This window comes from Aplidium turbinatum, chromosome 8 (genome assembly GCF_918807975.1).
Source record: "Aplidium turbinatum chromosome 8, kaAplTurb1.1, whole genome shotgun sequence".
NCBI classification, from domain to species: Eukaryota; Metazoa; Chordata; class Ascidiacea; order Aplousobranchia; family Polyclinidae; genus Aplidium; species Aplidium turbinatum.
This window is the reverse complement of record NC_137479.1, coordinates 18,556,348-18,577,633: the sequence shown is the minus strand read 5'-3', so window position 1 is coordinate 18,577,633 and position 21,286 is coordinate 18,556,348. Positions and strand designations below refer to the sequence as shown.

At 38.1% G+C, this 21,286-nt stretch overlaps 1 protein-coding gene across 1 annotated transcript; it reads left to right on the top strand.

Annotated features, from left to right (window-relative positions):
- Positions 1-853: 853 nt before the first annotated feature.
- LOC145776360 (copine-3-like) lies at positions 854-20,551 on the top strand. The gene is made up of 13 exons (XM_082587757.1): positions 854-1,051; positions 10,376-10,555; positions 11,313-11,387; positions 13,106-13,258; positions 13,660-13,749; positions 14,728-14,907; positions 15,548-15,607; positions 16,213-16,346; positions 16,745-16,851; positions 17,287-17,420; positions 17,948-18,056; positions 18,833-18,960; positions 19,181-20,551. Exons 1-13 carry the CDS (start codon positions 920-922, stop codon positions 19,310-19,312), a joined length of 1,614 nt encoding a protein of 537 aa, XP_082443883.1. The 5' UTR covers positions 854-919; the 3' UTR covers positions 19,313-20,551.
- The last annotated feature ends 735 nt before the right edge of the window (positions 20,552-21,286 follow it).

Here is a 21,286-nt window from a genome sequence, read left to right as displayed (position 1 = left end):
AAAGTGCCGTTTATTTAATATTATATCTCAAGTTTTCTGCTTAGAACTCGGCTATAGGAGTTGCTTGTAGAAAACCAGACTTGCCGGGATTTGAATAACTTACTTTTTTATTTTATCAACGGTTTTTAGAAAGGTAGCTGGCCTACTTTTAAATGAAAGCAGGGTGATTTTTTTCTTTGGATAACATCCATGTACTTAAAAAACGTTGATTTGATAGTCATTTCTTCTTAGATAATATTGAGTGTTTTGGACCATATTAACACTACTTCCTTTTTAAATGTCAGTTTATTTGATTACAGCATGGTAATTTGCAAACGATGTCGTTTATCAGTTTAGTCAAATTACTGCTGGTCTATGTTACAAAATTTCATGAAGCAGGTTGCATGCAATTTTCTCTACAATTTTGGTGATGTAATATAGCTAACGACATTTAATTGGCGGAACATCAATACAAGTTATTAGCAATAATTCTACTCTACTGTGCTCGTTGTTCTTTCAAGCTGAACTTCGACCTAACTCAGTAAGAGTTTATTGAAGGATAGGAAGTTTAAGCTTATTGTTGGATATTACCATTTGTGGTCTCCAAATGTTGGGTCTTAAGTAAGCACATGACGTTCAATTAAGTATCTATAAGTACGCGAGACTCAAAGCTGAGTTTTTTAAGAGACTTTTATTCAGAAGATAACATTATCACAATCGTATAGTAAGGCTGAGTGCTGACTTATGCATAACGAATAGTGTCTGAATGAAACACAAACAAATAACCTAACAATGAATTTGCTGTGCCTTTATAAAAGTATGAGAAATTAATGAGGTCGTTTTTTGTTCTTACCAGGTGTATAAACAAGAAGTGCGCTATTTAAAAATTGTAAACTTTTTAATTTACTGGCTGTCGGGTTGAAAGCTGTCAAAATCCATTATGCTGAATCAAATGGTGATGCGCGTTGAATTGAGGTTATCTTGCAGTGGCTTATTAGGAGCTGACGTGTTTTCTGCATCAGACCCCTTGGTGGTCGTAAAACAGATGGATAAAGCTGGGAAATTTCATGAGGTACACTTTTTATTAAGACATGTTACAGTAATATTTTTTTAGTTGTCATCAGTTTTTGGCTTTTTCCTTCATAGTGTTGTTTAGGCATAACTAAAAGTAAATTGACAACTTGTTCAAAAACCTTGATGTGTAGAAGAGGGCTATGCGTTGGGGTGCTGTTTGACTGTTTTCTGTTTATGCCAGGGGTAGGCAACCTACGGGCCGAATCCGGGAAGCATGCCAATTTTGTGCTGCACGCGATAACATTTACAACTGATGCAACTTATGCTGTATAACTCTTATATGTACCAACGTGTTTTTTAGACTACCGTACCGTACGAAAACGTTTTTTAAACTAACCACTGATACTGATAGGCAGTGGCGGCTCGTGCCATGGGGCTGCAGGGCTGCAGCCCCACCTGAAAGAACAAGAAGAGGAAAAATATGTTTTTCTCTGTGTTTGTCCAACCCGGTTACTTTTTTCGCTTAAGCATTGCGGATCGAAAATTAAAATATTAAAAGTTTCGTTTGGCAACACCGACATTGGGCAAACTGCTCTGCAACCAGAGAATCTGGATTTCAAGCGCTCTGATTGGCTAAAAATTATCCTTGAAGTTCTACCCCTTTTGGCATTTTACAGCAATTTTTGAATCTGTTGGGGCTGCATAGAAAACAGCCCCACCTAACCGAATAACTTCACAGACTTTTTAAAGTTAGTTTTTATTTCGCAGAATAGCGATGAGCCATGAATGTAGAAGTGTTAGCTGTAGAGTTAGGGTATTCAACAGGTTATAGGAAATGCTAGTCCAGCCTAGGGCATCTCAAAATCACTTGAACCTTGTATGCAACGGCTAGGCTAGTCAAGACTAAGCTCAATACTAATAAAGTTTGTCTCCAAAGCAATAACCTACTGTTAGTTTTTTAAAATTATAGCTTAGGAATACATCAACTTTTAACAAAATTTGAATGCATTTTTTTTAAATTTGGCGTAAAAACATGCTCAGAACGCTCTAAATTTAATGCAATTTTTCAAATTTTTGAAAAGGACCCCAGACTCCCCCGCGAGGTCGTTTGCCTTCGGCAAACTCAGCGGCGGGCCTCGCCCCCCGGACTATGTATTGCAGCCCCACTGCCCACAAACACCACCAGCCGCCACTGCTAATAGGCCTACAAGCGTAGTGGTTAATTCCATGAACGCGTTATGTACATTATGAATATTAGTTATGTACTTAATATTGTAAAGTTGTTGTGGGTGTGTGTGCATTAGATCTATGACATATAGTAGTGCGGAGTGGGCAAAATATCAGAAAAGATTAAGTTTGTAGACTACCAAATCTTTGTAGCAACAGTTCTTGTTGAAAACTGAATGAGGCTGTTCACCAGGCATTTAGTTAAATAACAGTTTTTGTTCTTAACAAAGATGGGCACAGAAAGTGAAAGAAATTTACAAGCGAGTTTACTTATACGTAGTGACAAAGCTGATAGCAGAAAATATGTGTGGAAAGCAAATTTATAAAAAAATTGCTTGATGGCAGTTGCAGAGTCGCTTGTGCAGAGAAAAAGCCGTTATTTTCAACAATCAGTTTCTCCAAAGGCAGTCACAAGACGAATTGAAGATATTTCTGTAAACATGAAGAAGCTTAAAAGGACGCAAAAAGAAAAAATTGAAAGGACCTTAAAAGATAATACGAGAATAGGTTTTATATTGAAGAAATACGAATTAAGTACTTGAAGTTTAGTTTGCCCATGGTTTGCCTACTTTCGTGTTATTGAATGACCATCGTTGCAGCCCGCCTCCGCACTATCACTACTTTATTTAGCCCGAGCATGCCAATACGTTTCCCACCCCTGGTTTATACCAACATTGTGAGCAAGGTTTCAATTGAGCTATTGAAGAAATACGAATTAAGTACTTGAAGTTTAGTTTGCCCATGGTTTGCCTACTTTCGTGTTATTGAATGACCATCGTTGCAGCCCGCCTCCGCACTATCACTACTTTATTTAGCCCGAGCATGCCAATACGTTTCCCACCCCTGGTTTATACCAACATTGTGAGCAAGGTTTCAATTGAGCTAACATAAAGCACTGTAAGTAAACCTTGTCTAAAACCAAAGCAATAGAAGCGCAATTGTCGTCGACATGTTTTTTGTACTTTATAAAAAAAATCTAAAGGAAAAGAACAGTATTTAAAATATCAAATAATGTTGTGTGCTTTTCTTTCACAAATCTTTATGTACTTTATTGAGGGTAAACTCATGCAATCAGTAGCCTAGTGTTGATACAGTAGACTGAGTAGAGGGAGTCCAAGGGGTACGTTTTGAACCCGGCCCGGCATGATTTAAGGAGCTGAAACCTTTCTAACGGGCCTGTAAGTTTGAAGAAACCACCGCGTATTGTTTGAATATATTGTGTTTTTATTATTCTTAATGTCTTAATTTGTCGCCCGATGATATCATTGGTGCTGGATGCAAATTTTCTCAACGGCACTGCATGTAATCATCATAGCTTTGAATGACTGGTCTTAAAATAAGAATTGACCCAATGCAAAATGGAGCTTACGTGGGCACTGGGCAGTGGGCAGTACCAGTTCATCCATAACTTTTCTTATGTTTCGGTCGATCAGGTTTACGTTTCAAAGGTTCTTGTGCATGAATTTTCCTTTAATCGACCGCTGTGACCAACTTGACTATACTCAGCCCAAAAATGTTACCTGGTTTGCCTTACCTATGCCGAGATTGCAAGATCAAACCATTGAATAAAACACGCATCGCTTCAATTGCGCTAGATGTCGAGAGAATGCAAAATCTCCAACGTTTTTCTAGTTAGGATAAAACATCGGTGAACAATAACTGGGCGACAGGTTAGTTAGGCCAAGGCTGCTTACTTTCATGTCTCAATATTGACTGCAAAACTTTTGTCAACCCAAATCGTGTCAGACTATTTCATGTCACTTTATTTCAACGTGTTTACTTTGCAAATATAACCTTTTGAGTGCTTGCTCGACTAAGCTGCGTTTTATCGTTTTATATCTCAAGTTGTCTCAATTATACCGGGATAGGCCAAAAACGAAAATAAAAATTGGTGTTTTCAGAATGCACTCGAATGGATACGACTTGATTGTGGCCCTGGGTAGCAAACTGAGTTCATTGCTGCTTGAATCTGTCTACCAAGTTTTTTTTTTTTTTGTAGTGTAGGCTAATTGGTGGTCGTTCTTAAAGGCATATTAAATGAAAATTTCAAACCGGAATTAAGCATTAAAATGAATAAACTGAACATTCAAGAATACATTTCAAAAACAATTACCGAAAAAAAAAAGTTTTTAATGGCGCTGGCAAGGCCCAAAGTCCAGTGTTTCATTTATTTTCATTTTTTTCAAAATGACCAAAACGTGCAAACACTGCTCGAGAATACGTAATAAAAGACAGCAACAACAAAAGCCACGTTACCACATCTGATGTTTTGAGCAAACTGTCTGCTGTTTTGATGTTGAAATGTGCTGTTTTGATGTACATACATACACAGGGCCGGATTTAGCTGATGGGGGGCCCGGGGCACTTTTAGATCGGGGGGCCCCCGTGCAAAAAATGTTTTCGCGCCTACGGCGCGAAAAGCCACCTCTACGTCTACAGTAGCATCAGTCCAGTACTGCACAGCGTTTTGCAGAAACTTTAAAGGCCAAAAGGAAAAAAATAACACAAAATCACATTTTTTCCACATAGGGGGGCCCTTCAAAAGTCGGGGGGCCCGGGGCAACTGCCCCCTCTGCCCCCCCTAAATCCGGGCCTGTACATACATAGCCTATAGTCAAATCGCCCGCAGTAACAATTATTGCGTGATCGGTTGATTGCTAGTCTTTTGTTACGTAGACTGTACAGTCGCACGCTTCGTTGCTCAGGCCCAATCTCGCTTTGAAAGCTCTGACAAAAGCACGCGCACAATGGTGGTCAGAGCATAGGCGTAGCCAGGGGGGGGCGAACGGGGCCATGGCCCCCCCAAATTTTCAAAGTTTGGATTCCGAAGTTGAACTCTTTGTTGAAAATATAATATAATTTGTATAAATTTATATTGTTTTCCAAGACATCTGGCTATTAACACCCCCCAGGACTTGTTTTAGACACACAAAAAGACACCAATAAATTTTGCAAATCGTAAATCGCGCAAAGTTTACGCGATTTACGCTTCTTTTAACTAATCTGTGGAAGCAATTTCAGAATCGCTTACTCTGTAGGGTTTTTGTGTAGCTGAGTTTTTTGTGTTCTCTAATTTTAGCCGCAGTTTTTGCCCGTTTGTGTGTAGATAAGAGCTACCTTTAATAAGTTAATAGCTGTTTATCTGCTAATAAGTTTCATACAAATATTACCCTGAAAGTGTTTCCAGAAAGCGTTATAATCCATTATTTAAGTGTAATTTTGCAAAAATTTTCCGGGGGGGCATGCCCCCGGACCCCCCTAGAATACGCGTGCCTTCGGCACGCTCTAACCCCCACTAGCTTTATTGCTTCCCTTGCTTAACCCACCAGGATGCGCCACTGCACATCAGGTGGTGATGTCTTAAATCAAACATTTTGTCGTTCTCTTCAATTCATCAAATATTTGGCCCCCCCCAAAAATTTTTTCTGGCTACGCCACTGGGTCAGAGCGCAATGGGGCAAAATTTTATTGAAAATCGTTTTATGGTAGCATGTTAAACACAAAGAACGTGGAAAATCGCCAAGTCAGGTTTTTCCTTTACTATCCCTTTAAGCATTTGCGTTTTTATAAGCCATACTCTCCGAAAAAGAACGCGAGCGTTTTTATGATTACAATATTTCAGAGTTACGGTGGAGTAATTCCAGCAGGGCCTCCGAGAGAAATCATGACTGGTCGGGAAACAATACTAAAAGTGGGCCCCAAAAATTTTTCAGCAAAAATACAAGTAACGAGTTTGTAGCCTATCATGCGTTGCATCATGTGTCTTTAGCCGAACTTGGCTACTTTCCTCATCGTGAAATTGAATTCCTTTAAAGTTTCGATTTTAAACAACGCATATATCTATATGAAAAAACTTCTTTCAATAATTATGAAAATCAACTAAAATCACTCGACTACACTTGCAGCAAAATTGCCATTGTTGCTCAATATTTTCTCTTGAAAGAATTGCAGTAAAGTTATATGACGTACACATATGCACACCTCATACATGGTGTCTTTGCTTGGCCACGGCCGTTGAGAGGAGAATTTAGGTTCCGTACCAAAAGGATCTTCCGGCCCCAAATAAAGACACTTCCAAGAAAAATGCACCATATCCAAAGAATGCAGAAGTTCAAACTCTCTAGTGTTAACCCTTAGAACAGCGTTTCTTAACCGGGGGTGCTGGCACCCCCTAGGGGTGCTGGAATAGACTGTAGGGGGTGCTAAATGCATGCAGTATAATATCAAATAATGCCATCTTACTTTTCTGCATTTTTTTCGTCTTTCTGCCTGTATAAGCAGTTGTCATATCAATGATTGCTGTTTCGAATTAGCCTGATACATGGTTTGCTGTTATTGTAATCATCTCCCAGTCAAGTACGGTACGCAACTTGGTCCTGAGTAGTTTATGCGAACTTACTTGGTGGGTGCGTACCTGCAGTTTTGCATTCACCTGTCCTACAGACCCTCACCATGCGTGTTTACCCGCGTGGCTACCGCATGCGTGGATTGCGGACATTGAAACACATAAATTTTATTTCATTAGGACCCGTGTAATCCTGAAGAGCAGTTTCGAAGAATAAACAAAATGATGAACTTGTACATCGCTTTCCTTCGCCAAAGGTTAATGGCGGCGCCAAAATTTTGACATGCTTTTTGATCGCTGGCGGTATATTTTGTAGTGAGGTTTCTTGTCGTCTAACAAACTGTGCTGTTGAAAATTGAATGAGGCTGTTCACCAGGCATTAAATTAAATAATAGGAGATGTTCTACTGGTGCAAATTGAGCTAAACTATCACAAGATGTATACAGTGACAATTTGCTTTTATTCCGACGTTTCGTCAATCAGACACGACTGACTTCTTCAGGGGCTAGACCAGGTAGTGACATTACAAAATATATCGCCAGCAATCTGCAAGTATGTCAAAATTTCGGCCTCTACTAAACTTTTGTCCGGCACTGTAGTAGTCGTATGTTAATGATAGTTAGGGGGTGCTAGACTGTTCAGGCCTATTTACAGGGGTGCTAAAGTCAGAAAAGGTTAAGAAACGCTGCCTTAGAAGGTTGGGCTCCAGGAGTCTTGCTCAGTTTTGGGGGGGGCTGTCGATTCTTCTTATGCTTTAGGAGTGATATCTCTATTATTTTTTAAGGCACGGTTTCAAAATTTGGGATTCACTTCGTAAAAATTATTCACGCTGAGCATATCCGAAAATTAAAACTATGTGAATTTTAGAACTGCTCATATACGTTGAAATGTTGAGGTGACTTATGATTGTAATTGTAGCGTGAGTTTACACATTATTTTTTGGTAGAGTAATGAAGAACATGCATTGCGATGTTGTGATTAAAATTTTTTTACATAATTTTCCATACAGCCAATTCCCTTCACGCTGTGAAACAGTTAGGATTAACGAGACATGGCCAAATTAATTACTTTCATCCAGCTGGTGGGAAAATTTTGAACCACAGAATACGAAATATTTCAGAGGATGTGCTGAGAAATGCCTTATATCTCTCAATTTATAACCTTTATTCGCTCAAAATTTCAGCTCAATAGAGGTGAATAAAAGTTAGGAAAAGTCAAGAAATCTTGTAGTCCCAGCCTCAGTGGTTTTAGAGATACAACTGTTGATACAAAAAAGTTGAATTGACTGCCCCCCCAACCTTCAAAGGGTTAAGGCAGTGCGGGCGTGTTTGCTAATGAATTCTTGTCTGTTCGTTGTGTGGAATCCTGCAAGAGCCGTTTTTGGTTCGGTGATAACGTCTCCTCCCTTGACAAGTCTGCGTCACTGCGTCTGCGTTGGTTCCAGTCATGTTGTGAATCGAAATTGCTATAGGTGGTAATTTTAGTATAACCTACAGTAGATAAAGGAAAAATTGTAAACACACAATGCGGGCAATGAAAATAGCTCAACAAAGCATTCAAACTATTACGAACCTTTTGCAATGCAAAGTTACGGATCACAGCATCTAATAATAAAAATTTTGCAAGGTCTGATTTGATGCACAACATGCATAAACTGTTCACTCGGTTTTGAGTCGTGGTGGAGCGTAAACAAACTTACAAATTTCTGTCTGCTAAAACCACGTTTTCAACTCGCAACCGTTGGAGGTACTGGTTTAGGTAACAAATTTTCAAAGCAACAAAAATATTTGGAAAAGTGTTTCGAAAGTTGCAATCAATGATTTCCTTGAATAAATATCATTGGGTGATGCGTTCCGGTTTGCAGCTCAAGTTTACTGGGTAGCTTTCTTTCAAAAGTAGCCTACCAACTTATCCAAAATGTTATTGTTGTACAACTTGTTTAAATTTGTTCCACATGCCTACACCTACGCACCAGACATACAATGATATTTCCATAGGACTTCAAACTTATCGCTATCTTTGAGTTTGTTGATACATTTGTGAATAAACCACCAACAGCTAGCGAATCCTTTGCAACAAAGCGTACAGTAGAATAAATTTCGTTTGTAAGATTGAGCTGGTGAAGCGGAGTTGTTGGAGCGTTCCATCCCCAGAAAAAAAATTTTTTTTTTAATTCATACTTCCTATAACAACTTAAGCTTGATTAACATCTTCCTTTAACTTCATTAAATTCATCAGCTTATTGTCCATTCGTCGTCGTCGTGTGAGCCTCCTCTGGGGCCGAAAAACATTGAACAGTTCTTTATGTCTACAACTGCATAAATAGGTTAATAGAGTGAATCTCGCTTAGGACTGTGATCTACATAATGCAGAGAAGCACAGGTTTGAAACTGCTCAAGTAGGCTGCTTGGAAATGGTATAGCTTTCTTTAGAATTTCCTATTTGGCTTGGCTGCAATTGAAAATGACATAAGCTTAGTCGATCAATTACACTAAGTTACTCAAAAATGGTAGGCTATATTGTATAATATTTGGACAACGCTGCTGCACACCATGAACTCCAACTCTAGTACATTTAAGCAATGACATCCATAAGCAGAAAATAGGCAAGAAGGATTTACTTTCTTCAATCTTGCTTGGACACTTTTCCAAATATGTTGGATCCATTATCATATGCCTGGCAAACGCAGTCTTTCATGTCAAGGTACAGTTGGTCAAGCAAACATAATATGCACGCTTAGCCAAAGCAGCACTAGTTTTCAAGTTGTTTACTTTTAGGTTGATAAATTTTTATTTTAGTAGTAAAAATGGGCCCCCCTTGAAAGTGACAAAACGAAAAACTACTCATTTTTCCTTTACAATGTTATGCTAGGGGGGAAAGTAGCCCGACTTCCCCCCCCTCTCGGAGCCACTGAATTCCAGCAGTCTTTTGTACGACATGGCCTGTAGCTTTGTGAGTAACCTAATTGTTTCAAATATAATATCTTAAAAATTGTAAATTTTCTTAAACTAAGCTTATATTGTTCGTTTTGTCAGACTTGTCTACAAAGTTAAAGACCTTCAATTTCCGGCTGTGTACATAAAGGAATGCTAGAAGTAAAGCGTTCTGGTTCTCGTTGTTTTTGCGTCTGTAAAGATAAAATCAACGCGAAAAAATGCATTGTTTAAGAGGAATGGTGCTCAATGTTGACGTTTGCAGTTCTAAAATATTTGATTCCCGGGCTCAGATAGGATTTATAATGGGTGTGTAGCGATGTGTATTGTTCTCAATACACAAAAGCAAATATTTGAAAAGGATTTTTTTTGTTTTACGCCCTCATCACAAATCATTCAATTGCTAAGCAGCTATCGCACAATTTATGACATGAAACCTAATTGTCAATTACTATTCATTTAGTTTTCTTTGTTGGACTTATTCACTTAATGATGGCCCGACCTAAAAGTCGGTTTTGTTATGTCACTTTTTTTAGATTTGAAATTGACTTGTTTCTTTTTGATTCGTTTATCCGCTTCAAAATAACAGCGTTTTTAACTGTTTGATCCAGTGTGCTTTTTCATATTTTCTGTTACAACTTTTCTTACAGCAGCGTTATGTATTTACCGCCGAATGGACTAAATACATAAGATTGTAGAGGCCTTTGAGTAATAAATTTCGCTCTCAGTTGTTATGTTCCTTCTTCTTTTTTAACCTTCTTTTGTGTGAAACCAATCGTAAAAATTCCAGTTTACTGTAGTTTTCGTTGCTTTAAAAATGCACAAAGTAATAACTGAATTAAAATGTTCCGATGACAATCTGACGGTGCAATTGCAGATTGGACGTACTGAACGTGTGAAAAACAACAACGATCCAAGTTTTACAAAAACCATTGAAATCGACTATTGCTTTGAAGAAGTGCAAACTTTGAAGTTTGCTGTTTATGACATCGACGATGATTCTCTAACAACGGATGACGATGATGGATTGGGCAAAGTTACGTTAAAACTAGCAGAGGTATTGCAGGAATTTCAACTATATGCTTGAATCACCCCTGTTTTGTCGTCATTTAGCTTATTGTTGGAAAAGCTCATAACAAGGTTGCCAGATGCCGCCAAATGAATTTTTCCAGGGCTTCCGCGCAAATTCCCTACACGTAACTCCCTGTCATAAACACTTTTTCATCAATTTCCCGTTTCTGTTAGTTGAACTTTATCTACTTTATAGGCCAAGTTTAAGAACAGGCATTTATTCTCCAGCAGTAAGAGTTGCTCAATGCTTGTTCGGAAAATTAAATTTCAAGACGTTTTTTTTGCAGGAGTTGTGAAAGTTACTATTTTCAATGCCATGCAGGCTTATGTTATATAAATTATAATTAATGTTGTAAAGGTGACATTTATTCGTGCTAAAAAAATATTCCGTTGTCACATATAACCATTAAACTAATATGGCAACCTTAGTGGCTTCTGGTCTGCGGTCTTTTGAGTTGTCCACCTGAATCAAGTCAAATTTTTAATAGTATATTTTTCATTGTCACCTTTTCCCATTAATTCATTCGAACAAACTTTTGTTTTGCATGCTAGGTTACGTCATCATACACTTAATTCTTTTTCAGTAAAACTTTAAATGCAATTAAGAAAGGTTCACAAAAGCTATGTAACCTACTGTCCCATTCAATGTCAAGCGTTGCATGAAACACAATACTTTGCTGTCCAGGAGGTACGCAGAACATTTGAAAATTACTTGAAGTTAGTCTAATGATTTGTTCTTTCAGATAGTATCTTCGAGGGAAACTACATTAAAATTATCGAAACAGAATTCTTCAGCTTCGAAGCCGGCAACAATCACGGTAAGTAATCGCTTTTAGTGAAATAAAAGCAGGAGCGTTAGCATGAAGGTCCTGAGAGTACTTTGCATCTGGGCCGGGATGAGTTTAAAGTCTCGAAATCTCTCCAAGAGACTCGGGAACAAAGAAAACACGACGCCTTTTTTGGCGTAGCATTGTTTTTTTTTAAAGCTGTCTTGTTTGGTGGGCCCGGGCCTCTTATTGATAGCAAATTATTATCTTTTCAACTGCCCTGAGTGAAAGCAGTGGCGTAGCTAGGGAATGTACCGGAATGTGCCGCCCCGGGTGGATTCAGATTTTGCCGCCCCTTCAAGAAAAAGCATGTGAAAATGAAATCCGTTTTTTATCAGATTATAATCAAAATCAAAAATCGTAGTCTGAAAGTGCCGCCCCCAGACGTGCGCCCTCCTCCCCACCTAGCTACGCCACTGAGTGAAAGATGGTTCTATATATTCGATTAGCCTAATAAAGCTGTTAGAAATTAAAATGTTTCGTTTCAACCCAAAACTCTCCACAAAATTTCTTGCCTTTGTTTCATCTTAAACTCCAGCGAAATGCAACTGATGAAAAATGAAAGATTTTCTTACATTCTACTTTTTCCAAAAATTGTTTGCTTGTTTATTTTGTTTGTTTGTTTGTTTATCTTTATCCTGCATTGCGGGAAAGCGGACTTGAGCGCTATGCATCGGTGTACGCCTTCCGACATACACCTGACCCACGCTGCAGCCGACGGCAATGTCTGTTTCCGGTTGTCTACTCTACTTATGACTTAAATTTGGTACTACCCATTACTCGAAATCGATCACTAGGTAGAGGCAATTATCGTTAAGTTTCTTGCCCAGAGAAACAACAGCAAGTGCGGGTGGCTGGAGTCGAACATGCAGGCTCTCGACTGCGAGCCCAACGCGCTAACCACTCGGCCATTGCTGCCGATATATTTTGAACACTCTTCTTACCTGGCGTTAGGTAAAAAGAAGGGTAGTGTCATAGTAATTGCAGTGATGGCCCATTCATTCTTTTCGACCCTTTTTTTCTTTCTGTAACTCACCCACACAATTTATTTTCGTGAAACACTTTGTGCGGAAATTCTTGCAAGTTTCTCAGATAAATTTTAATCTAGTTTCACGGTACCAATTGTATTCTTACATGTATAAAGCAGTGAGTAAAAGTCGAGTAATACTGTAGTGATATCGAAAATCTAATACAAAATTAAACATGAGCGCTGTCGTTAAAAGACCTTAGCTCTTGTAGAGCGGCAATAAAAATTCATAACAGTATTATTGCATAAATCACATACACAAGATTGTCAAAAAGCTAGGGAGGTCGAGACAATTGGAGCTGACGGCATCTTTCTGCCTTTATTGGCCTCTATGACATTAAGCTCGCTGACTTCATCCATTTCCGCCCGCTTAAGATTTCAGTGATTTTGGAGTGAATTCATTTTGGGTGCCCTTGCTTAACTGAATAAAGTCGAATTTTCAGCACAAGCTCTTTTACCTAATAATCCAAAGAGTAAATAATGCTTTGACCACTTGGTTTTTCTGTTTACCTTTGCTTTGGTATCCAAAACGTTTAAGAAAGCTAAACACTTATTTTCTAAATTGAACTAGGCTTATGCCTAACAAAGTCAATTAATATGATTTTGAAATAGAAAAAGTAGCCGAGGCCTAATTGCCATTTTTAGCTAGGCCTACTTGTCAAATGCCAATTATTGTGTTTAGATAATTGCAAACGAAGTGACCGACATCAATGAAATTGAATTTCACATTACTGGAGCTGGATTGGACAAAAAAGATTTTCTTGGGAAATCCGATCCATACTTGCAAGTTTGCCAGAAAAATGGTGAAAAATGCATTGTTGTTCACCAAACTGAGGTAATAGCGAAAATCATAAAGATACTTAGAACGAAAACCTCCTTTTGCCGTTTTGCCTATAAGCAGCATGCAAGCAACCAACACAAACTGGCGAACCATTTCTTTTAACATCTTTGCACGTCAATCATTTTGATCTCAAACCAGGGACTTGGCGAGTAATTGCCAAGCTCACTAAATTTCCGTCTATAACGCAGTCTAACTATCTCTGAAATTTCTTCAATAAATCTAAAATTTAACATACCGGTCGAAACATATTTTTGTTTTCGTCTTTATCCCTTCACGCCATCAGTCTCTTATGTTTTTCAATTAACATGCAGGCTAGTAGCCTAGTAGGACTTTAGTTAGTTTGCTTTTCTTTCATTTTCGCTTGTCTGGTGAAAACAAACTGTTTTGCATTGTAGGTCATCAAAGATACGCGGAAGCCAAACTGGGCAAAATTTTCTGCTCGCATTCAAAACCTATGTAAAGGAGATTTTTCCAGGCTCATCACGGTAAAAGTTTTGTTTTCAAAATTTAGTTCAATGTATTTTTTTTTTTTTGTTAGAACGCAAAAGAAACGATAGGCTGCTGTAGATCGGCAGTTCTCAACCGGGGTCCACGAAGCGTTTTCAGCGGGTCTGTGAAAGTTTCTGAAGCATGATTGATAAATTACGACGTTTGAACATCGGTTAACTGCGGAAGCTGGCACACCGTTTCGACCTTCTCAGTAGGTACACTGGGTATGGCCACGGAGATATATACCTCCGTGTGACGTTTCCCATTTGTGTAACCCAAAGAGCTCCAACAAATGGTACTACCGCCAACCTTGTCAAAGTGCTCAAACTGCAAGCAGTGAGCTTTGCGCAATGCACAGCAAGGTGCCTCCAGTAAAGTGCTCAATCATCATAAGCCAAGAGCGTGCATAACTGCACACCGTTTCGGCCTTCCGGCTTCCTAAGTGCAGTAGTTTTATTAGTGTATTAGTTACAGTGATCTCAAACTGTGCGCCGCGACGCCCTGGTGCGGCGTTTGAAATTTCAAAAGGCATCGCACAAAGGTTTGGTTTCTCAACTAAAAAAACATAATTATAAAAATGCTAAATCTTTTTATAAGGCTATGTATGTTAAACTTAATTCTTTTAAGGCAGCAGATTTTTTATTTTATATGGACAACTCATAGACAAAATGCTCAACAGCAAAGCAAATCTGACAACCTTGGTACGCTACGAATCAACAAACTGCCGTAAGCTTCTCGTGAATGAGTTGGATAAACTACTGAGCCATGCTTTTAGCTTTTATAATGTTTTTGGTGAGATTTGGAAGATTTTTCGACAACTGCTAACGAAAAACCTTCCCAATCGGAACTTTAACAGGTCACTTTGTTCAAATCGTTGGGAAAAATTGGTAGTCTACTAGTTTTGTGCTAAGTCATGTTTTAATTGTTTAACGTTGCCATATTACAGAGATCATGAAAATCCATCTTTGTTTTAGTTCAAGGTCTACGATTATGACAGTGATGGTTCGCATAGTTTAATTGGGGAGTTGGAAGCTTCACTAGTGGAACTGGTGGATGTTAATCCATCTCCTGTGAAAGAACTTATTAACCCCAAGAAAAAGGCAAAGAAAAAAGATTACAAGAATTCTGGAAAACTAACATTTGTGCAGAGCAAAGTAAAATAGTTCTTTATTCAATTTTAGCGCATATTTTTGTAATTTTCCTTTCCCCAACACTTGCGTATGTTTTTCTTTAGTGGAGTAGCCATTCATTTCATGTTGTTTTAGGGACAATTGTCCGCCCCGTTAGCTCAGGGGTTACGCGCCCGGCTCAAGATCACGCGTCGCTGGTTCGACTCTCAGGGTCTGCGCTTGAGCAACGCATTTCAGGACTGCTCTCTATTCAGAGGCACCTAGTAAACGGAATAATTCCCCGGCAACAACAATTCAACAATTCGAAAACTTTATTCTGCCAATCTCGGTAACTGGCCCTGCGTCAAGAGCCTCTACAAGTATGCGAAACTACCAGGAATAACCTATCAAGGCTTTGTCAGTCCGAGGATAAATATTCAAAACCAACCAACGAACAATTCCTGCTTTATGGTGAAAACCACCTCTTTTCTCGATGACTGCTATTATTTATGTGTTTTCCTTTGATTTAAGAAGTGTCTTGATTTTTTTCTAGAGATAGCATATCTTGTTATGCTGTTATGGGGTCCGCTGATTTTTGCAAACATTGAATCAATGTAAAAAAAACAGTTGATTTGGTGTCCTGATCAAATGCTTTCAATAAGTATTAGAACTCTTGATTTTTCAGGTGGTGAAAATTTTTTCGTTTTTGGATTATTTATTTGCCGGATGTCAAATCAATTTTACGGTAAGAGAAATGATGTTTCAATGTATAATTTAATCACCTTTACATTCAAAATGTAAAAGAATGTACTGTTTAGGTTAAGTCGATATGCCACTCTAAAATACTGTACTTGCCCTATTTGATGCTTAGTAAAATTGCTGGTGTAGGTTAAAGTTGTAAAAAAACAGCAGCTTATCATTGATCATAGAAATCTGAGCCTTCTTCTTCTTCTTCTTCCTGTTTTACGTCTCATTGCCTAGAATCAGGGTAGGACGAGGTTTGGCAAGGCACATTTTCAGTCTCCATTCATCACGATTTAGGGGCTAGTGTTGGTCATCTGCCACTGCTTCCTGTCATCGTTTACGGTATCACTTCATGTCTTCCTGGGACGTCCAGGCTTCTTTGTACTAGCTACTGGCACTACACATCTCGGCATTGATTTATCCATCCGCTGCTCCTTTCAACATGGATATAGCCTATAATATATATTTTATAAATACACAGGCTATAACCATATTAGTAAAATAACAATATAACATACATCTTGTGATAGTTTAGCTCAGTTTGCACCAGAATAACGTATGCCATGTTATCTAAATAATAGTAAACACCAAATTTCAATACTTTAGTGTGGAATAGACTTCACCGGATCCAACGGTGACCCGAGACACTCCAGCTCTTTGCATTACATGGGAAGTGTGAACCCAAACGAGTACACACAAGCTATACAAGCTGTTGGTAACGTCATACAAGATTATGACAGGTAAGCGCAAATTTTGACTATCACGATTTCGTATTGGACCTAGAAGGTACCACAGTTTGCCTCGTAGCAAATCCACGTTCTTTTAGTTAGAAGAATTTTCTGAACAAATAACTTAAACTTGGGACATATTTTGGAGATGGACCTATGATAAAGCGTCGAATTTATAGACTTACATTAGCTTTCGTTCATAATGTGCCTTGTCTTACCTCTTGCAAACGCTATGATAGAAAGCAAATCAAACACTGTATTGAAGAAGTTGAGATAAGATTTAATCAAAAACTTTTTCGTTGGTTCCATTCAGGAAGATTGCAGTAAAATATCTAACAAAATATCGGCTTTACTTGTGAAAACAAAAGCCTAAGCTTATAATTTTTTGCAACATAATTATGTTGTTACAGTGACAAACTTTACCCTGCTTTTGGATTTGGTGCGAAAATTCCACCGAGCAATGACGTGTCACACGAGTTTGCCCTCAACTTTAATGAGCAAAACCCTTACTGTCAAGGTAGCCTATAAGCGACTAAACGCTTTTCGTGCTGAAACGCAGTTGAAAGTTTACATGTCTGTAATGCGATTTGCTTTTGCATTTTACTCATCGTAATTAAAAATTGAACAAACAAATATTGAAGCCAAGTTTACGCCATGCTTATTCCAAACGGATATTTATTTTCTTCACAGCTATTAAATAAATGTCTTTGTTTGGATGTGTAACATGGATGCATATCTAAAGCTAATAATAATATCCTATGTGCTAAAAACGACCCGTTGGCTGCATGGTAGGCCTATACGAAATATCATTAACGCAAAATGCATATTTATACAGTTATGTCAATGTCATGTCATTGCCTGATGCCATGTCATTGTCAGATGGTTGATGAACGGCTTTAGAAAAATACTTAGGTTTCTTGGCAAATGGAATACGGATTGCTATACCTTACAGGTGTGGAAGGTCTTCTCAGTGCTTACTGCAATGCCATTCAACAAGTGAAGTTGTGGGGACCAACTAATATTTCTCCAATTATTAACCACGTCGCTCGTTTTGCTTTACGATCGCAAGAAAGCGGACTCGCCGCAGTAAGACGTTTGTTATTCTTTTAACTCTGAAAATCGCTGTTGGAGCAAAGTTAGGGTTGGATTCATCAACACCAGATCACTCACCGAAGCAATTCTATCGCTTGAAAGATTAGTTATTGGCGCATCCTATCCTAAAAGTTAGGTCGTCGGACCACTTTGCATCCCATAAATGAGCAAGTAGGCTGCATTCCAGCTACTGTCAAGTCAGCAAATGAGCTTTTCAGCTGGCACCGGACTTGCTGGTTATTGCATGCCAAACTAAATTTGCTGATTTGTAACATGCCAACGGCTTGCTCAGTTTCATCTTTTTCCAACTCAGCCACTTGCTGAAATATTGCTAGTTCAGTTGTCACTTGCTCAACTGCCATTTGCTCAGTATTAAACTACTGACTGACTTGTATTGAATAAAGGATAATAATAAGATTAACGGTTACTGGTAGCCAATAAAGCGGGCTACAGCCAATAATCTTATTGGCTACAAAAGACATAATATAATAAGACATAAATCGATAATTTAACTGTTTTAGAACTACTTCGTCTTGTTGTTAATAACTGATGGGGTGATTACGGATATGAATGAAACGAGAGAAGCAATTGTTCAAGCTTCATTCCTCCCAATGTCTATTATTATAGTAGGTAAGATGTAGCCTATTTGTCCTCTTTTTCGAATTGCTGGTGAGTTGTGAAGCAATGGTAAAGATACTTTAGTAACTTTGGGTACGTGCAGGCTACCATGACGTCAAAAACTAAATATGTTGTCCACACCTAACATAACTAATGGATCAAAATCAATACGTTACGCGTTGATGTAGCGAATGTAGTAGCCTATAAGTGTGCAATCCGTACGGCTAACATCTGGTCCAGCTTTAATATACATTGGTTACTTGTTTATAAAGCTAAATATCATTATCGAATTCAACATTTGCTTTTAAATAAACACAAAAAACTCCATTGTCATTCATACAGATTTGTATCGAAGGTTTTCGACACATCACAATTTACAAATCACAATGTCGTGGATAATAATGATTAAATGTGAATTTATCTACTGTAGGCTATATACTTTACTAGGGTTATAGGCAAATTGTTTGTAAGCAATTGTTTGCAAACTGTTTTTCGTAAAATAAAATCCGTAAAACAATTCTTCTTAAAGCATTTCTTCATATACATCAAATTTTAACTGCATGCACGAAAAAATGCTTTAGGAAGAATTGTTTTACGAAGAATTAATTTTACGAACAATTGTTTTACGAACAATTGCTTACGAACAATTTGTCGGAGACCCTTTACTAGTAGGCTAACACTATATTGCTTGTCATATGTTTTTGAAACTAAACTTTTATGGCATTTGTAGTTGTAGCCTACAAAGAGACAATGTACATCGTTTGTACAATTACGGATTGCTTTACCAGGTGTTGGAAATGCTGATTTCACTGCCATGGAATTTCTTGACAGCGACAGAGTTGTGCTGAAGACTGCTGGTGGAAAAAAAGCATGCAGAGATATTGTCCAATTTGTTCCTTTCAGGCAATTTAAAATGGTAAGTTTGAAACGTTATGTAGCTATTTATTTTTTGCTCACAAATTTATCTTTTACTTAGACAAAAGTTTGTTTTTTCTCTGAGTGTAGGTCGATGATACCAATACCCCGTTTCTTCATCTCAAATTGACATGTTGGTGATCACGTTGGCATATGAATATGATAATTTTTTTGTTGACCTGAATGGTCAGTTTTCACCTTTGCTGTACTCTGTGTTTTAGATGCCATCCGGGGCTTTGGCCAGCCATGTTTTGTCAGAAATCCCGAACCAAGTTGCTCGTTATTTTTCGATGAAAAATATTCCTCCAGGTGTCGGCACGGCGCAGCCAATTCCCTCGCAAGTTCCATCGTAAATTGTCAGCCTACTTCTTTCAAAAGAATCGTTTGCTTGACGTTGGTTTACGTTTATATTATATCGTTTCCCTTTTCGTCATTTGCATACGGGACTGAATTTTCTTGTAGTTACCAGCTATAACACGCGATTTACACCATCATCTCAATGAACGGGAAAGGGTGGGATTGACAATGGGCATAGGTGTTTGAATAAGGTAGGTCCTTACATGTCGGCAGGTAGCATGGCTATAAAACCAACAAAGCGCCATGTTGAAAAGTTAGGCTAACTTACTTCGAGTTGTTATTATACTTTAAACTACTATATTTGTAACAAAGAACCATAAGCGAATTTCTATCCACCCACAACAATAGCCGTTCCTAACCTGGGAAATGAAAGGAAGATTTTGCAAAAATTAAACATTGCAAATTTACAACTTTGATTACCAAAATTCAGTTTTACATAAAAGTTCACATAACCTATCATTTTCTCATACAGTAATTGGCTAGTTTGATTTTGAAATACTAGCTTTGTTGCAGTAAGCTTATAGTTGTGATATCACTTCAACATGGGTATTTTGTTGCTCGTATTTGTTGGCAATTATAAGCAACTTTTTGCTTGCACAGTTTTAACACTTCATTTTCAAACCAACGCTGGAGGAAGCGAAAACTTGCTTAGGCACTGCATATAAGCAGTATATAGCTACTTCGTAAATTCAAAATAAAAATATATTTTTTGTTGTACTGTATCTAGGCTACGTGTGCGTGTTCATTTGCATAATTGAATGTTATTTTGCAATCGTGCTATGTTAGAAAGCAAGTTAATTGTTTTATAATTATCGTGGTTGATTGGAAGTGATTGCCTAACACAAATGCCACTAAACATTTTTGAGAAAGAGCCATGTGACCGTGAGAAGGGATGCTCTCAGGCCAGATAACCATTTTGTTTACAATTTGTGTTGGTGATTCAACAGAGTGAATGGGATTTATTTGGACCAAGTGGACGAACTTCGCTATCTGGATCTGGCCCGCGGGCGTAGTTTGGTGACCCCTGACCTAAAAGTACCGGTCTGCTATTTCATGCTGTTGTTTCCGAAGTTATTTTTTGGCTTCAACACGTGCACTTTCGAAGTAGTTTTATGTAGAAAATAATTTTTGTCATTTTCACCTATACCGTACTTTCACTGACCTTTATTGTAAACTATAGATATTTCTAGAGGGCTAAAGTCTACTGATCCTCATTAAACTTCAATACATACTTAAATGTGTGTGTGTGTGTTGCCAAACACGTAGCAGCCGAAGTTTTTATTTTTTTATTTTGCATATAGGCTACGCTCAAATATCTTCATGCTCATTTTTTTTAAATATGATCGAAGATTATAGCGTGTGTTGCCAGATTGGTGATGCTTTATGGAATGCATTATATTCTACACAATAGCTTAAAATGTAGGAAAGATCAAGTTCACAGTTGTGGCCTAAAGCTTAAGACCACCTCTAAACTGTTGAATCAGACTGCAACCACGTCTATATTATATATTCACTCAAAACTAAACCCATTAGCTTGGTGTAGGCTAACATGTGAATACGACAGATCATTTGATAAAGCATGCTTGTTTGAACTAAAATGTTCCAAAACGTCCCTATGTTGTGGTTGGCTATTAGATTTGATTGCATCATCTAAAGTTCTAAACGTTTTGGCGTGCCCTCCACAAGACTTCGGCAGTAGGCTATTTAGCTGATAATTCACGTTGGCACCAAACTTCTTCGGTTGCTTTTTTTTTATTCTTTATCACTATTGATCGAGAACAATGGTGCATTGCATCCAACCCTCCATCTAATGATCATAATGAGTTGGCTATTTCTTCAAAATTTGTTGATCATAAATTGCAATAGTTCACCAGTGTTTATTGGCTTCAAAATAACTGTTCCCAGGCCAATCCAAGACTTAGATGTTAATTCTTCGGCTTTAAAGAATGAGACGATCTTTGAGTAATGTC

Coding starts and splice junctions, on each gene's coding strand:
- LOC145776360 (XM_082587757.1), top strand. CDS start 920: ATGCTGAATCAAATGGTGATGCGCGTTGAATTGAGGTTATCTTGCAGT. Junction 1,052..10,375: donor AAGCTGGGAAATTTCATGAG/GTACACTTTTTA, acceptor GTGCAATTGCAG/ATTGGACGTACTGAACGTGT. Junction 11,388..13,105: donor CGAAGCCGGCAACAATCACG/GTAAGTAATCGC, acceptor TATTGTGTTTAG/ATAATTGCAAACGAAGTGAC.